General features: G+C 40.3%; 1 protein-coding gene across 1 annotated transcript in view; it reads right to left on the bottom strand.

Annotated features, from left to right (window-relative positions):
* uvrag (UV radiation resistance associated gene) overlaps nucleotides 1–19,222 on the bottom strand; it is a 240,914-nt gene that overhangs the window by 115,497 nt on the left and 106,195 nt on the right. Inside the window, exons 9-12 of the mRNA XM_079804580.1 lie at nucleotides 18,349–18,433; nucleotides 14,648–14,735; nucleotides 14,103–14,163; nucleotides 6,258–6,423 (exon numbers count right to left, since the gene is read on the bottom strand). Coding sequence (XP_079660706.1) covers nucleotides 6,258–6,423; nucleotides 14,103–14,163; nucleotides 14,648–14,735; nucleotides 18,349–18,433 — 400 coding nt within the window. The remainder of the gene's footprint in view (nucleotides 1–6,257; nucleotides 6,424–14,102; nucleotides 14,164–14,647; nucleotides 14,736–18,348; nucleotides 18,434–19,222) is intronic.

Here is a 19,222-nt window from a genome sequence, read left to right as displayed (position 1 = left end):
TTTCAAACACACACTGATGAACTGAGAGAGCTGATTCTTCAGTGAAGGCTCAGTGTGAGTGAGGTCCTGTAATAAATGCACTTGAAGTGGCTTTGGATAAAGCATCTGCTAAACGACTGCTTGAGTCTCAGAGCTCACACATGACAGCTTGATTCGCTCAGTTTGACTCTCGACCACAGGCCTCAAAGAACCGTCCTTCAGTGAGCGCAGATATGAGGACGCCGGAGCTTCTTCCCAAACCGGAGGAGATTAATGGGCCTAGCCTGCAGCTCAGAGAACACCCAAACCCTGCCCCGACACAGAGATAGAGAAGAGGATTTAAACCACATTCGTCAAGCAAGGCTGACACCATGTTAAACAATCACACTTCGGGCCTGATTACGGCTCATATTGCAGTAAGTTATGGTGTGTGGAGGTCACAGGGTCGCGGTCGGAGTGGGATAATAGGATCTGGTGTAGAGCCCTGCGCGGGACTGTTTTCTTCATCCCGCTCCCGCCCGCCGAATTTCTGACCATTACCGCCCGCTCCCGCAACGTATGTGTTACACTCCCGCCCGCCGAATTTCTGACCATTACCGCCCGCTCCCGCAACGTATGTGTTACACTCCCGCCCGCTCCCGCAATATGTATGTCCACTCCCGCCCGCTCCCGCAAAACTCTGAGAATTTATTCCCGCACAATAATAGAGATGCATTGATTTTGTGTCTTCTCCCGTCCCGCAGGAAAAAAAAAACACGTAGGCCTATTTGTATTGATATTATTAAAGAGATTCATGGGGTTGTTTGTTTCGTTTCCCTGGGCTGCATGTAAAAAAAAAAAAGACAAATACATTCAAATATAATTTCGTTTTTATCAAAAACTTTGCACATCAAAATAGACTGCTTTGCAAAACAGAAAAACAGATTGAGAAACAAAAAACAGATCCCAATTCGTCGGTCAGTTCCGACGTACATCGAACGTGACCGACTGAAAGGAAACCTGAGAAAACATGCTTCAACAGAACGTAATGTGAACACAAAATAGCAAACGGACATTTAGAAACAATCCATTTCCACTCACTAAACTTCTATGTATTGTTTGTCAAAAACACAAACAGTCAACTTGACCTGCAGGGAGTGCTGAGCGTTTTTGGTGAGGTATGATCAAGTATTTGCCAGCTGCGCAATATGTGGATACATATAACGTTATACCGCATGATTTTGCCTACCAAAACAATTGAGAAACTTCTCCAAATGTCAGACTTTCCTTGCTTAGCTTTTGTGCTGTAAATACCTCGTTTGAGGTTCTTTTCTACATCATCTATTGACATCTTCTCCATCGTGTCGTTAGGCGACCTCCCTATCCCGCCGATTCCCGCTGTGTTTTTTTTAGCCGCCCATTCCCGCCCGCAGCAAAATTCAAACCGCCCGCTCCCGCGAGATTTACGTTGGGTCCCACGGGACCCGGTGGGACTCAATCCGGCTCGTGCGGAGTTAATGACGCGGGCCACACAGTCCCTCTGTTCTCCTGCTCCCTGTAACTCAAACCTAAATGAGCTTTGGAGTCCGACTTCTGAAGGGTCAGACCTTCATCTTCTCAGCAGCACCTGATTCATCTGCAGACACAGCTGAGGCTTCACCCCCGCTCAGCTCTGCTAATGGCACACAAACAAGCGTACGTCACAAACACACATCCTGAGGGTCAGGAAGAGTGTGTCCTGATTGTTGTTTGACTTTCATAACAGCGCCGTCTCCAGGGACCGATGGACTGTCTGTGAACTTTGTTAAAGCTCGTACCGCAAAGACGGACTATTGTGTTTCGCTCGTGTGGCTGAATATTGCAGGAGATCGAGACGTCAATGCTGAACGCAACAAATCGCTAGACCCAACTGAAGAAGGGAACTGTGCGAGGCCTAATCTGAGCCAGCCGCAGTGAAGGATGTGGTCAGTTCTACAGCTGGAGGACTTGACAGATTAATCAGACGCTATTCTTGGCTCTTTTGAAATATTTGGTCGAGGTTGTAGTGACACTATTGGTTTAAAGCAGGGGTCTCAAACTCGCGGCCCGAGGGGTGACATTATGTGGCCCCCTTCTTGACATCAAAATTTAGTGTTAGTGCGGCCCAAATAATTTGTGTCATAATTTTCGTCAACGACCTTTTTTCACTGACGAAAACGAGACTAAATAACTAAATAAAAACTAGTGTTATAACTAAATTAAAACTAAAATGTTAGGGAGGGACGATTAGGGAAGAGATCCAGTCAGAACTGATGTCCTGTGTAACAGATGCGCACATTTGATCTGAACTGATCTAAAAGCTGGAACACACGGACTCGCTCATCCCCAATCCAGCGCTCCAGAGCGGCTCAATCAATCAATCAATAACACACATTTATGCCAGGCAATTGTTCATGAACTAATGCTGATGAATAATGACAATGTTTACTTTACCATTTTTATATAGTAATATGTTTTAGACGGTTGTAACAAAGCATCTTTTATCTCCTCATCTGAACTTGAATGAGCTCCTGCAACTGCAATATTAAGGCGAGATTTCAAAATAAGAGTCCTGGTGTATTTCCAGCTGGTTTATAATTAAACGCCCACTGCTGTGATTGGCTGCTGTGAGACTTCAGTGTAAACGCCCACTGCTGTGATTGGCTGCTGTGAGACTTCAGTGTAAACGCCCACTGCTGTGATTGGCTGCTGTGAGACTTCAGTGTAAACGCCCACTGCTGTGATTGACGGATGTGAGACTTCAGTGTAAACGCCCACTGCTGTGATTGGCTGATGTGAGACTTCAGTGTAAACGCCCACTGCTGTGATTGGCTGCTGTGAGACTTCAGTGTAAACGCCCACTGCTGTGATTGGCGGATGTGAGACTTCATTGTAAACGCCCACTGCTGTGATTGGCTGACATCTTTGCATACGAAATAGCTAGTATTACATCTGGAACTCACTCAAAAACGTTTAGCACGTTTTTACTATTCCAGCTCTCAAGATTAACTAATGGTGAAAATTGTTGATTATAGCATTATATTTAGATCTATGGCTTTATATTTATTTGGATTTTTGTACACTAATGAATGCTTTCCTCATAACTAACAGTGCAAACACAATGTAAATAAGAGATTCGTTGATTATTACGGGAGCCGCGAAAACTTGTCAAAACTGCGACTGATTTCCCAAAGAATCCACAGTGAAATGTAGCGAACACAAATAAATAATGCTCAACTGAGACGTTCACATTGTTGAGAATAAATCAGCTCATTCCTAGCATTAGGATCCTTTGGAAGGTCATGTTATTTTTAGTCAGTTCGTCTCTCCTCGTCATCTCACTAACACTCCAGTGGGCGGGGCCAAAGCTGTGATGATGAAGTGGGCGTTGATCTTCTTCTGCAGAGGCGCTCTTTCACCATCTATTATAGGCTCAATCACAATGAGTCGTTCTCTGGCCTTGAGGACAATAAAAGCGTTTTTTGGACTAACAAGGCGGTATTCAGGATATTGTGATGACCTCTAATATGTCCAAAGCTCAAGGAAAATTTGATTTCTCAGTTCTTGACCTCTTTAGAGAAATTGTCCCCTTGTTTGAGGACGGCAAGATCGTTTTAATGTTTGTGAAAAAAAGAGTCTCTTATGGTCAACAAAGCTGAATTTCAAAAATCAAAAGATCAAAACTGCAGTAAGCACAGTAATATTGTGAAATATAACAATTTAAAAGTAATTTTTCCAATTAATACATTTAAAAATGTAATTATCATCATTACTTCAGTCTTCTGTCTCACATGATCCTCCAGAAATCATTATAATATGAGGATTTGATGCTCAAGAAACATTTATGACTATTAAAAATGTTAAAAACGTTAATGTTTTTGTGGATTGAGGATTCTTTGACGAATATAAAGTTCAAAAGAACAGCATTTATTTATAAAAAAATAGAAATCTAATTACATTATTAATATCTTCACTGTCACTTTTGATCAATTTAATGCGTCCTTGCTGAATAAAAGTATGATTTCTTTAAATCTTACGGACCCCAAACTTTTGAAAGGTTGTGCATATTAATATTGTTCAATACATGTATTATTATTATTATTATTATTAGATAGACATCTTTGATGGTACATTGCATCTCACTGTTTATGTCAGTGTGTTGCGTCACTTGTTTTTCCAAAGCGTCCCAATCAGACCGCAAGGCTCCTGTAGCACAAACAATACAGCATGGCGCTAATAATGACAACATCATGGTCTCCACGGAGTGCATAAAATGATTAAAAGTATACCATGAATACGTAATGGTAAGTTACATTGGATGAAAACGTCTGCCAAATGCCATCATAGCAATCAAAATTAAAAATTAAAGTTGAAAAATCAATCAAGTCACGCAATATTTGTGTTTCATGAGTCATTTCCGAGTGCGTGCGCGCAGCTTCAGCGTGACTAGAAGAGCTGGCACGATCTCTCTCTCTCTCTCTCACCTCTCCATCTTCTTCTTCCTCCTCATTTATAAGCTGTTGAAATCAACCATTAATCCTACATCAAAAGCGGAGAAAGGCATCTCGACCCGTCACTCAAAAGGGGGCCCATCTGATTATAACAATCCAATTTTATTGCGAGTTTCATTAAGGGGCTTTTCGCCATGTGCGGAATGCAGGAATGTGATACCTCTCTGGGCATGTGCACCACAGACATGTAATCAGCACACACTCGCTTCTTGGATCGCTCCTGCTTAGTTACAGCACCAAAACACAGAAAAACAATAATTTCAGCAAGGTCGCCGGCGCTGTAATTGCAGTGCCCACACGTTCTGGCATTAAAATGTCAGGGTCTTCGGACCCCACAGGCCAAGCCTGGAGAGTATGCATGCGTCTCCATGGCAAACACAGCATAGCATGCAGACAAAAAGACAAATTACAAGTATCTTAACACACGGTAGGGGCGACGTCACACCCCGAGGACGCAATTTAACATGAAACTATGAAGATTAGGGGGACAAGACTGCATTCGTGATGGTTTCAAAAGTTGCGTAAGAATCTCATTAGATGATGAAATGCTACTCGCCACTAGGGTTATAAACGTTGACGTAATGTGGATACCAAAAGTAAAGGAGTAGAATGAACCTTACACGCATTAAGGCGAGACGCTACAGGTGAATAGGGAATTTTTTTTAAATTACAAGATATCACTGTGAAACTTCTCCAGTTTATTACTGGCATAAACATGAGAAAAAAAATTATTACAAGTTTTGAGTAAATTAATGTTTTAATATGCAAATTAGGCCTTATGTAGTTAAATTTACGCTCATTTGCATACATTTCCAAAAACAAAATCTCGAAATTGGAAGGGATCAGGTTTAAAATTCTTGGTTGTATTTGTTGACATATTAGATTCTGGGTATCTTATTTTGTGCTTTAGTAAATTAGAGAATACTGACAATAGCCTTTAAAAATCAATTTTCCCCATTTTTTTGGGAGTAAAAGGACCTATAACTCAGGATAGGAATGATATATCAACAAATCTGGACAAGCCTTCAGAATATAGTTCAGTATAAGACTGGAAGAGTAGGTGCTTGTAGGTGCTACTGAAGTGATAATCTGACTTAAAAAACAGCCTTTAAAGTTGTATATTGTATAATTGCATGCATTTCTATGAAACCCCCAACCTACAAACAAAATATATATTTAGTTCATTAATATCAGTAGTGTATAATATTTAAAGCTCATGGAAATTGATAAATGAATAAATTATTAATAGCAATAGCCTTAAGCTGAAGAGAACTACCTTAACAATTTTAAAAAAGCTGTAAATCTATTTGAACTCCCATAAGTGCTGCAGTTCTGCCACTTTTATTACTAAAATACACAATGATATACACAAACTTAAAGAAGGCAGAGACCCTCGTTTGAGGATGTTATTTATCTCCCATGCAACAAACTGTAAATCTACAGAGAGGGAGGATGAGAGAAAAAGATGAAAGAAAAGAGATGGATGAAAGGACAGGACAGGACGGGCACATGAAAGCTGAGTCCTGTGGCGTTTGAGAAGCGTTTAATTCAAGAAGGGCCTTAAACCACACATATTGAACTAGACAGGTGTACAAATTACACACATGCATAAACCGCAGGTGCAAAACCATGCAGAAATATTCCTGTGTTAAGGGAGGAAAGTCTTCTTTAATGTGTAATGCTGCTGTTTCTGATGCTTAAAACTATTCCAGCGAAGTCCAGCTAATCAGGGAGCAATGCAACACAAAGAAACACAGAAAACATTCTTACTCTCTCTCCTTCTCTGTGAGTTTGTCGGTGATGGTGTCTTTGATGGTGGAGCGGGAACCCTTGTGGATGACCGGATACCTGAGTGGAATCTGCAGGAAGCACGAGATCATCAGCACCAGGTGTGCCGTGTAACCCAGAGCCACTGCAATACTCCCATCATCCTTTGCTACAATGGAAAACACAGACAAAATAGGTACATTTGTTAAAAAAATGCTCAAATGAGACAGTAAATGGGTGAATCTCAAAGTAAGCTCCCAGTCATATTTACCCCAATCAAAAAGAAATATGAAAACAAAATTAAGCCAATTTTAGGAACATTAAAAGGTTAGAAATTTCATTTTTGGGGGAACTGTCATTAATTCCTCTCCCTCATGCCGTTCCAAACCCGCAAGACCTTCGTTCATCTTCAGAACACAAATGAAGATATTTCTGATGAAATCCGAGAGCTCTCTGAGCCCTCCATAGACAGCAGTTTAATTACCACTTTCAAGAAAGGCAGTAAAGACATGGTTAAAATAGTCCATGTGACTCCAGTGGGTCAACCTCAATGTTATGAAGCCACGAGAATACTTTAGTGCGCAAAAAACAAACAAAAATAATGAGTTTATTCAACAATCTCTTCTCTTCCATGTCAGTCTCTAACGCTGCGTTCACACCGAACACGAATGGAGCGTCTGGAGCAAGTGATTTCCATGTTAAGTCAATGTAAAGACGCGTTGATGCGTTTAGTGCGCCGTTATCTATACGATTTCGCCCTTAAAGAGGCAAATTGAGTGTCTTGCACGAGTGATTTTATCTGGTGCTTTTTGTGCATTCACACGTTTTGAAGCAAATTTGTGTCTGAGTTGAAAAATCTGAACTTTGGTGTCTGTTCGCGCCGCGTTAACCAATCAGGAGCCTGCTTGCAAGTCAAGTCAAGTCAGGTCAAGTCAAGTCTCTAGTCTCTGAGATCCATGTCAAGTCAAGTCTCAAGTCTCTAAGATCCATGTCAAGACAAGTCAAGTCAAGTCAAGTCAAGTCAAGTCTCAAGTCTCTAAGATCCATGTCAAGACAAGTCAAGTCAAGTCAAGTCAAGACAAGTCAAGTCTCAAGTCTCTGAGGTCCAAGTCAAGTCAAGTCAAGTCAAGTCAAGTCAAGTCAAGTCTCAAGTCCCTGCGGTCCAAGTCAAGTCAAGTCAAGACAAGTCAAGTCTCAAGTCTCTGAGGTCCAAGTCAAGTCTCAAGTCTCTGAGGTCCAAGGTCAAGTCAAGACAAGTCAAGTTAAGTCAAGTCTCAAGTCTCTGAGGTCCAAGTCAAGTCAAGTCTCAAGTCTCTGAGGTCCAAGGTCAAGTCAAGACAAGTCAAGTTAAGTCAAGTCTCTGAGGTCCAAGTCAAGTCAAGTCTCAAGTCTCTGAGGTCCAAGTCAAGTCAAGTCTCAAGTCCCTGCGGTCCAAGTCAAGTCAAGTCTCAAGTCTCTGAGGTCCAAGTCAAGTCTCAAGTCTCAAGTCCCTGCGGTCCAAGTCAAGTCTCAAGTCCCTGCGGTCCAAGTCAAGTCAAGTCTCAAGTCTCTGAGGGCCAAGTCAAGTCAAGTCTCAAGTCTCTGAGGTCCAAGTCGAGTCAAGTCTCAAGTCTCTGAGGTCCAAGTCAAGTCTCAAGTCTCTGAGGTCCAAGTCAAGTCAAGTCTCAAGTCCCTGCGGTCCAAGTCAAGTCAAGTCAAGTCAAGACTCAAGTCTCTGAGGTCCAAGTCAAGTCAAGTCTCAAGTCTCTGAGGTCCAAGTCAAGTCAAGTCTCAAGTTCCTGCGGTCCAAGTCAAGTCAAGTCTCAAGTTCCTGCGGTTCAAGTCAAGTCAAGTCAAGTCAAGACTCAAGTCTCTGAGGTCCAAGTCAAGTCTCAAGTCTCTGAGGTCCAAGTCAAGTCAAGTCTCAAGTTCCTGCGGTCCAAGTCAAGTCAAGACTCAAGTCTCTGAGGTCCAAGTCAAGTCAAGTCAAGTCTCGCAGTCCAAGTCAAATTATGTCTCAAGTCTCTGAGGTCCAAGTCAAGTCAAGTCTCAAGTCTCGCGGCCCAAGTCAAGTCAAGTCTCAAGTCTCTGAGGTCCAAGTCAAGTCAAGACTCAAGTCTCTGAGGTCCAAGTCAAGACTCAAGTCTCTGAGGTCCAAGTCAAGTCAAGACTCAAGTCTCTGAGGTCCAAGTCAAGTCAAGACTCAAGTCTCTGAGGTCCAAGTCAAGTCTCAAGTCTCGCGGCCCAAGTCAAGTCAAGTCTCAAGTCTCTGAGGTCCAAGTCAAGTCAAGACTCAAGTCTCTGAGGTCCAAGTCAAGTCAAGACTCAAGTCTCTGAGGTCCAAGTCAAGTCAAGACTCAAGTCTCTGAGGTCCAAGGTCAAGTCAAGACAAGTCAAGTTAAGTCAAGTCTCAAGTCTCTGAGGTCCAAGTCAAGTCAAGTCTCAAGTCTCTGAGGTCCAAGGTCAAGTCAAGACAAGTCAAGTTAAGTCAAGTCTCAAGTCTCTGAGGTCCAAGTCAAGTCAAGTCTCAAGTCTCTGAGGTCCAAGTCAAGTCAAGTCTCAAGTCCCTGCGGTCCAAGTCAAGTCAAGTCTCAAGTCTCTGAGGTCCAAGTCAAGTCTCAAGTCTCAAGTCCCTGCGGTCCAAGTCAAGTCTCAAGTCTCAAGTCCCTGCGGTCCAAGTCAAGTCAAGTCTCAAGTCTCTGAGGGCCAAGTCAAGTCAAGTCTCAAGTCTCTGAGGTCCAAGTCGAGTCAAGTCTCAAGTCTCTGAGGTCCAAGTCAAGTCTCAAGTCTCTGAGGTCCAAGTCAAGTCAAGTCTCAAGTCCCTGCGGTCCAAGTCAAGTCAAGTCAAGTCAAGACTCAAGTCTCTGAGGTCCAAGTCAAGTCAAGTCTCAAGTCTCTGAGGTCCAAGTCAAGTCAAGTCTCAAGTTCCTGCGGTCCAAGTCAAGTCAAGTCAAGTCAAGACTCAAGTCTCTGAGGTCCAAGTCAAGTCTCAAGTCTCTGAGGTCCAAGTCAAGTCAAGTCTCAAGTTCCTGCGGTCCAAGTCAAGTCAAGACTCAAGTCTCTGAGGTCCAAGTCAAGTCAAGTCAAGTCTCGCAGTCCAAGTCAAATTATGTCTCAAGTCTCTGAGGTCCAAGTCAAGTCAAGTCTCAAGTCTCGCGGCCCAAGTCAAGTCAAGTCTCAAGTCTCTGAGGTCCAAGTCAAGTCAAGACTCAAGTCTCTGAGGTCCAAGTCAAGTCAAGACTCAAGTCTCTGAGGTCCAAGTCAAGTCAAGACTCAAGTCTCTGAGGTCCAAGTCAAGTCTCAAGTATCGCGGCCCAAGTCAAGTCAAGTCTCAAGTCTCTGAGGTCCAAGTCAAGTCAAGACTCAAGTCTCTGAGGTCCAAGTCAAGTCAAGACTCAAGTCTCTGAGGTCCAAGTCAAGTCAAGACTCAAGTCTCTGAGGTCCAAGTCAAGTCAAGTCTCAAGTCTCTGAGGTCCAAGTCAAGTCTCAAGTCTCTGAGGTCCAAGTCAAGTCAAGACTCAAGTCTCTGAGGTCCAAGTCAAGTCAAGACTCAAGTCTCTGAGGTCCAAGTCAAGTCAAGACTCAAGTCTCTGAGGTCCAAGTCAAGTCAAGTCTCAAGTCTCTGAGGTCCAAGTCAAGCCTCAAGTCTCTGAGGTCCAAGTCAAGTCAAGACTCAAGTCTCTGAGGTCCAAGTCAAGTCTCAAGTCTCAAGTCTCGCGGCCCAAGTCAAGTCAAGTCTCGTCTCAAGTCTCTGAGGTCCAAGTCAAGTCAAGACTCAAGTCTCTGAGGTCCAAGTCAAGTCAAGACTCAAGTCTCTGAGGTCCAAGTCAAGTCTCAAGTCTCAAGTCTCAAGTCTCAAGTCTCAAGTCTCGCGGCCCAAGTCAAGTCAAGTCTCGTCTCAAGTCTCTGAGGTCCAAGTCAAGTCAAGACTCAAGTCTCTGAGGTCCAAGTCAAGTCAAGTATCAAGTCTCTGAGGTCCAAGTCAAGTCTCTGAGGTCATTTTTGGGTGAACTAACCCTTTAAGATTTTTTCCCACCCATATTCTCATTACAAAAATGTATTAAGTTCTTATATATAATAAAATATACAAAACAAAACATTAATTCACAACAACAAGCAATTACAATCCTGAATATTAAAACTAATTAAATAACATTTAATAACATTGGTGTGTAAAAAATATATAATGTCACAATGCAAAAAATATTAGTTATCCATTATTCATTCGTTTATACAGTGCTACAACCTTCAGCTGAGGTCAAGAGTTGTTTTAAAGGATGAGTCACAACAACTGAAGTTAATTCACTCCAATCTGAAGTTGTAAATCAGAGGCCATTTGTTAAGTCGATGAAGGCCATTCATTTTGTCTCCTTAGGGCCCTTGATTTATAGGGAGCCGCATAATAACCCAATACCATGCAAAACTGGAGTTCACCTCAGCGATGCCCTTTCCTGATGGGGTCAAAGGCATCACCAGAGGCTAAAAGCTACTCAGAAACAAGGATTGGCTTAATGCTAGTGCTCTTTCTTTAAATGTGTATAATCACACTCCAGCGTGTGCATTTCCTAAATAATTATATGCAATCTAAATCACTCTGATGGCCCATTACAGTCTGAGCAACCTTTTGGGGCATTTCTGGCAAATTCAAATAAAAAGCCCAAGCAAAAAATATTTAGTTGCCAAGTAACTGGAGGGACGACAGGTCAACTAGTAATTATGTGTTGTAAAAAAAAAGAGCTTTTTTTTCCTGCTTTATCAAAAACATGCATCCAAACTACATATCCCAGAACACCCCTGCCACTACACATGCTCCATTGTACTCACTACATTTCAGAGTTTCCAGGCTAGAACAGCCAAGTATCTGCAGATGAAAACAATGCACTGTGGACACAGACCATATCACTTATGGGAAGCGGACTTATTTTGCATAAGAAACAAGTTGTATATGCATTCGAGTTGTCATTTTGTGCTTTTAAAAATGCATGAATGAGAAAACTGTGCCAATAGCCACACATGTGAAGGGCTGCATATGCATGTATGTGTTGCGCGCGCGGTTCAACCTGGCTTTCATTAACCTCTCTGTTCTTGTGAAGTCGTGCCTCCCAGGCCTGAAAAAAGCCAAACCTGATTCTCTGCGACACATACAGTGCTGCCTAAAGGACACATGGGAAACGAGATGAATAACTCTCCCCGCCGCCAGCACAACAAAGGACATCACTTGTACCCATCACACACAATTCCTTCTCCTTATTAAAAACCCCAAATGCCTAACTATAGGGAACTGGGAGATGAATGCACTAATAAAATCCTTTTCTCTCATATAATGCGAGGAGTCAGAAGGTCCGGCCGTGGTTCTTGCTGTGTGTGTGAATGACTGACTAGAGTGATCTCACTCTTAACCACAAGCTGAAGGGTTCCATGGACACAGGGCTTTCATTGATCAGAACAGAGGAGGATGATTGATTGATGGCCTGGAGCCTGTGATCCACAGCCAGACTGAAGAAACACAGGAATCGAGAGAATTACAGCCAGTGAAGCAGAACTCAATGGGGATTCAAGAGCTCCTCACCAGATGAGTCTAGATTCACTAGATCTGATTCTGAACTGATTTCATTCAGAGAGTGACAGTGGACCACAGTTAACAATCTGACACAGACATGCACAATATTGCCAAAAGTTTTGGGACGGCTCCCTTTACATGCACATGAACTTTAATGCCATCCCATTCTTAATCCTTAGGGTTTAATATGGAGTCCCTTTGCAGCTCTAACAGCTTCAACTCAAGGTTTAGGAGTGTGTTTATGGGATTTTGTGACCATTCAGGTGCTGATGTTGGACGAGAAGGCCTGGCTCTCAGTCTCCGCTCTAATTCATCCCAAAGCTGTTCTGTCGGGTTGAGGTCAGGACTCAAGTTCCTCCACACCAAACTCGCTCATCCATGTCTTTATGGAGACGCTTTGTGCACTGGTCAGTCATGCTGGGACAGGAAGAGGCCGTCCCCAAACTGTTCCCACAAAGTTGGGAGCATGAAATTGTCCAAAATGTCTTTGTGGAGCATTAAGAGTTCCTTTCACTGGAACTAAGGGGCCAAGCCCAACCCCATAATCCCCCCTTCACCAAACTTTACACTTGGCACAATGCAGTCAGGTAAGTCCCGTTCTCCTGGCAAACGCCAAACCCAGACTCGTCCATGGGATTGCCAGACAGAGAAGCGTGATTGGTCACTCAGAGAACACGTCTCCCCTGCTCTAGAGTCCAGTGGCGGCGCGCTTTACCCCACTGCATCCCACGCTTTGCATTGCACTTGGAGATGTAAGGCTTGGATGAGCTGCTCTGCCATGGAAACCCTTTCCATGAAGCTCTCTCAGTCAAGAGAAGAGAAGGATTTTCTGTTTGTCTTTTGTTCTTTGATGAACATTAATTACAGACAGCAGCAGGAATATTAGGTTGCTGTCACTTTAAGAGTTTATGCACGGACCAAATATACTGTTACACAACATGTGTTCTCTTTCTCAACTATTTTAATGTTCCCAAACTAACTGTATTTAACTGAATACTCGCCTAGATGTGCATTTTGACATCATTTTGTATGTATTTGACTGTTTAAGCGCATTTTGGTTCTTGTATATAGATCAGTGGTGCGAAACCAGCAGGAATGAGTAAAATTATGCGCAATACAAGCACTATTTAACCAGAGCGAGTGAGTGAGAGGAGGCGGGTGTGTGTCACTGTCGGAAAGAAGAGAGTCTGACGTTATTGCCTGTGCTGCTGGCAACAAAACAAACCGGCTCGAAATTGGAAAGGCGTGAGACTGTTGGTCAGTGCAAACCCCTGAAATTGATGAAACATTTCTTGAAATTCCCTCAAAAACCACTGAAATTACTGATATGAGCTATCAGCACATTTTGAACTGTACGTTAATTGACCAAAGGGGCATGATCGTAAATTCAAAATGGCCAAACATGAACTGATTCATCCGCTCGGCTCAGTTCCCTCTTCCAGTGTAACGGTGTGTTCACACTCGGCATGTTTGGTTGGATTAAAACCAACTCTGGTACGATTGATTGTTAGTGCGGTTCATTCAAATAAGTGTGAATGCCATCTGAACCCTGGGGCGCACCAAACAAGTGGACGAGACCCCTGAAAACATGGGTCTTGCTCCGCTTCTGGTGCGGGTCGACTGAAACATCAGCTCAACACACACCAAAGACATCTAAACGAACCAAGATGCGACTCTAATAACTATTTTTACCCATCATAGGAACTATATTAGCCATTAGAATTTGGAAATGCCGTCTCCTTGAGGCGGATCTTCAGTTGTGTGTGATGGAGGAATCCCTGGCACTGTTTTGACTCCTTTCAACATTTTATGAGCTCAAAATACCATCATATGTAGGCTACGCACACACAACACGCTAAATTAGGCCAGCACACAGCATTGTTTTGGATGTTCGGTAAGTTCTGTGGAAGAAACTGCATCATAAAAGCCATTTATTAGGGGGATTTGTATCTTTAGGTTTGGTGTTAAAAATTGACTAAAATGTCCATTTCGGTCCAGGCCAAATAATCAAGTGAACCCCTAAGTCTATGAACATTTTGAGCTTATTTTATCGTGCAAAGGCTTCATTCATGTCCACAGCACAACAATTGACTGAAGTTTCCTGAATGTTAGTGATTTAATAACATTAACACTCAACTTCAGAACAGAAAATGTGAGCTTCGTTGAGCTCTTTGTAGATTTTTGGATTGACTCATGGGAGAGCGAACACTTTTGTTAAAAGAAAAACCCAAATATTGCCCGATTAATTGGTTAGTTTAGCCCCATTCAAATGTTTCTCTGGTATATTTATTTGCCAAATCAAAACTTACCTTGAAAGTCTTCAGAGTTGGGCAGTTTAACACCACAAATGACATAATCGTTCTGATTGTTCTGCAAACAGAAAAAGAAAAGCAGTGGTGAGCACAGCATTCAGGAACCGCATGAGCAGCCGATAAATCAAGTCTGAAACCGCTTGGCAGAGGAGAGTTTGGTCTGAATGTGGTTTTCTGCTCATTGTCAGTGGTTGGTTTTGTAAACGGATGTGACTGGCAGCGGGACTCTGTGGGCACCAGGCACTGAACAGTAGTTCTAGGTCATCCTCAAATGGTGAGAAACCAAAACTTGTTTAAAGCCAGTAACTCCAGAGTCCGCAAAGACCCCGACCTCTAATACTCCCAGCATGCCACACGCTCCAGCCATCAGCACAACATGAGAAAGTCAGGATTTCATTATGTATGTATGTGTGTGTGTGTGTGTGTGTGTGTGTGTGTGTGTGTGTGTGTGTGTGTGTGTGTGTGTGTGTGTGTGTGTGTGTGTGTGTGTGTGTGTGTGTGTGTGTGTGTGTGTGTGTGTGTGTGTTTGGTTAAACACTCACCACATCAATGGGATAAATGTAGGAAAGCTCTGATATGAGCTGACGACAGCGGAAGGTGAGCTGGGCGTTAGACTTCAGAAACAGCTCTCTGATGAACAACAAACAGAAGAACATCAAGATCATTCACTTAATAAACAGTAAACAGACATTTATTATTTAAATAATAATACATCAATAATAATAATAATAATAAATGATAAATCTTTATTTTTATTTATTTATATATTATTATGTAACATTAATAATAATAATAATTATTATTATTTATTTGTATTTGTTTTTCTACATTGATATTATTTAATACATTATTATTATTAATTATATTATTACCATAATCATATTAAATCTATAACAATTTTAATATATAAATACAAATAAATTAGTGCTGTCAAACCGATTAATCGCGTTCAAAAATAAGTTTGTTTACATAATATATGTGTGCGGTGTATAATTATTATGTATATATAAACACACACTCAATCATGTATATATTTAATAAATATTTGCATGTATATACTATATATATACACACACTATATATATAAAATATTGATATTATTGTATATACATTTTTGATATACAAATATAAAAAACATAAATATATACATGTGTATTTATATATACATAATTATACACAGCACACACACATGTAAACTCAAACTTTTATTTTGAACGCGATTAATCATTTGACTTTATATATTTATAAAATAAATAATCGTAATAATAAGTGTTGTTGTTATTATATAAAATGAATACATGATAATAATAATTATAATAATAATTATTAGTATTAGTATTATTTACAATATATAAATAAAATAATAATAAATAATAGTAATAACTGTTTATTATGCTTATAAAACTTCTGTATCATTATTATTATTATTATTATTATTATTATTATTATATAAAATGAATACATGATATGTAACAATAATAATATAATTATTATTATTATTATTATTTCTTATTTACAATATATAAATATAAATAATAGTAATAATAATAACTGTTTATTATGTTTATAAAACTACTGTCTCATATTATTATTATATAAAATGAATACATTATAATTTATAACAACAATAATATAATGATTATTATTATTATTTATTTACAATATATAAATAAAAATACATATAAATAATAGTAATAATAATTGTTGTTATTATTATTGTTATTATAATTATTATTATATAAAAGTTATTGTTTTTGTATTGTATTATTATACACATGTACATAATATAAAAGGAAACCTGTGTATTCATACATCCAAAAAAAAAAAAAAAAAAAAATTGAAACCATTTGGGTAAACGTAATTGAAAACAAAATTTGTTTTATCAAATAAAAGCATAATTTTAGTGTCCAGAAGTTACTAAATGCTTTTTTGGGGCCACTGTATAACCAGCACATGAAAGTTGCAAGACAGCAAAAAACAGAGAGTCAGTGACATGGAGACGAAAGAGAAAAGGAACACGAGGAGGAAAGAGAAGAAGAATTAACTGGCATGTTATATTGGCTTCACTAATGATGCTCTGAATCTTCTCAGTAGTAATGCTAAGAGCCACTGCCAAATTACAATCACCTTCCTGACCTCTGACCCCATCAGGAAACACCATCACCTCAGGACCGGGCGGAGGCTGGGAGACCAACACCTGTCTAGGTGCGGAGGTGCAGCGGGCTGGGAAATGTTTATTTTTCATGTTCAGCTTTACGCTACTGCTTCTCTGACTTGAGGAGAAGATGAAGAGTAATGATAGAGGATAATGTGGTATTCATTTACAGGAAGGAAATAATGATGAGGTATGAAGGATACACCTTCCTTACTGGACTGTAGCGTACATGTGGGTCCAGCAGGCCTGCTCTACACCACACAAACCCCCGAAAACATTTCTATCCAACCACTGTTAAACTGTGAACATAACTTGATCTGTCTTTACTGGAACTGGGTGTCTGATGTGCCAAATAAAGCAGGAGATGCGAATCGACAGCCAGAGACATCTGTCTGAGTGTGTAAGGCTGTGCTGGAGGTACTTTAAGGGGGATGAGTTCAAATTCAGGATGCACCGATATGACCATTTTGGCCGATACCGATAATTATTTATATTTGAAAGCCGATAACCGATATATTGGCTGATAAATCTAAATCCTAATTTTATATCATTTTTGAGAGCCTGATTACAAAAACAGAAGTCTCAGCATTAAAAGCCATGATATTTTAATGATAAAATATGATAAAATCATCGTTACTGTCTTTACAGTGTGTGTGCATTTGCTGAGCTTTAGGAAGCCTTCGGAGCTGAAGTTCAGTTATGGTAATGAGCTGTACGCAGTAGACCAATCACAACACACTGGGCCGTCTGTCCATTCAGTTGGAGGGAAAGTTGTTTGAGAATCTTTGAACAATGTGGTGATGTGCATTATGAGAAAATGTAAGGGTTTTATTCACTGCAAAAAATGCTTTTCTTACTTAGTATTTTTGTCTTGTTTTCAGTCCAAATATCTAAAAAATCTTACATTAAGGAGCATTTACTAGACAAGCAAAAGTTTTTGTCTTGTTTTGGGGGAAAATAACTCAAAATGAAGCGAGTTTTTGCTTAAAATCTGGCAATGGGTTAAGCAAAATAATCTTAATTCAAACAGAAAACAAGATTATTTTTCTTACCCCATTGGCAGATTATTTTGCTTATTTTAAGCAAAAACTCCCTTAATTTTGAGTTATTTTCCCCCAAAACAAGACAAAAACTTTTGCTTGTCTAGTAAATGCTTCTTAAAGCTACACTGTGTAACTTTTTTAGTTTATTCTTAGCTAAAAACACTTTCAAAAATATATGTGCTCATTAATGTATATTTACTTCCTTCAAGTAATAAAGTATTCTCGTAAGTTTATAATATGCCACTGAAAATACATACGGGTGAGGGTTCGAATGCGGGTCGCCATGTTGCCCCTCCATCTTGAAAGTACATTAGCAAAAGAGGGACATACCCGTAAATTCAAGCTTCGCCTTTCGCGTTTTAACACTCGATGGCACCGTGTCGAATGTGGACGAGGTCGAACAGGAAGCCATGTTAATCTTGGACTAAATCGGCCACCGTAGGAGTTCAAACGAAATCGGAATTGAGAGGAACAGAAACTAAAATTCTGTGGATGGTCATATACCTTTGCACCACTAGATGGGGGAAAATATCACACAGTGTAGCTTTAATGTAAGATTTTTTAGATATTTGGACTGAAAACAAGACAAAAATACTAAGTAAGAAAAGCTTTTTTTGCAGTGTTTTTGAAAGTGTTCGTGTGTAATGTTGCAATCTATAAGAAAAAGAGGCAAAAATACAAAAATAATAGCAATGTGCCTGACAACTGTTCTTCAAACAGGCTGATGAACACCACCAGGCATGCCAATGCATTATTTCAGAGGTCAGCCCACTGTGCGTGACCCTTTGGGTCGTGTCAAACCCATTAGGGTTGGCACAAAATAATCTGCTCACTGTCACACGATGCAATTTGAGTGGGTGGGAAAACACAAACACATCCAGCATGGCCGTATAATCTCCCAAAGCGCTCAGGAAAACCGACAGAATGAAGCGGCCCATCACGCTAATGTCTGACAGATGTGAGACCACTGGACTGGAGGGTAGAGAACGAGGGATGAAAAGGAGAAAAGCGAGGGACGGATAATTGCGGGTTGACAATCACTCACCTTTTGGCAGTGCATTCCTTCTGCAACTCCGTCAAAGACGTGCGCTCAGACTCCAGACCCTGGTGCTCGATAGACGACGCCTCCTCTGAGGAGAACAACACACAGGTGGAGGGAATAAAAGAAGGGAACGAGTGAATGAACAGGTAGTCCCGTGTGTGTTTGTACAGGTGGGTAGGAGTGTCTGGTTTTAATGGCAGTCTATTAAATTGAGTCTTTCATCATTATAAAAACATTTCCTCTACAGGCAACATAAAACTAATTGAGACTCAAAAATGCTTGTAGGGTTTTTTAAACATAAATATAACTGCTCAGAATTATAATAAAAAGACGGGAACATATAATCAAAAACACTCCCAACATGAAATTTGGATAACGATTCCCGGGAGCAGGATAAGACACGCTTAGATTACAAAACGTCTCGGAGAGGTTTCAATGGTGAAATCCTGAAATGTCACGATCTGAAATACTTGTGTTGTGACTGAACTTGAGCATATTTATGTCACTTTGACCTTGTGAACTTTATTAAAATATTAATATTAGTGCTGTCAATCGATGAAAAAAAGTCATTCGTATATTTTAAATGTGTTGTAATGACGTCTTTTTATGAATGAAGGCCAGTATCACTGACACTAATGTCTCTATGAAACATCAATGATAGACATTCAACATTACAGAATCATTGAAAGATATCAATTTCAACATTTATTAGGCTTTAAAAAATAACTTTTAATTTAAGTGAACTTAAAACAATCTTCACATAAACCCATTCTAAATATCATATTTACCTGTGGTCTTCATATATAATCAATTTACAGAAATGTAATAAAGTTATCAAACCTATCCTTTCCTTTGTTCTTTGATGAACATTAACCCC

The sequence above is a fragment of the Gobio gobio genome (genome assembly GCF_949357685.1).
Source record: "Gobio gobio genome assembly, chromosome: 22".
Lineage (NCBI taxonomy): Eukaryota > Metazoa > Chordata > Actinopteri > Cypriniformes > Gobionidae > Gobio > Gobio gobio.
This window is presented reverse-complemented; position numbering and strand designations above follow the sequence as displayed.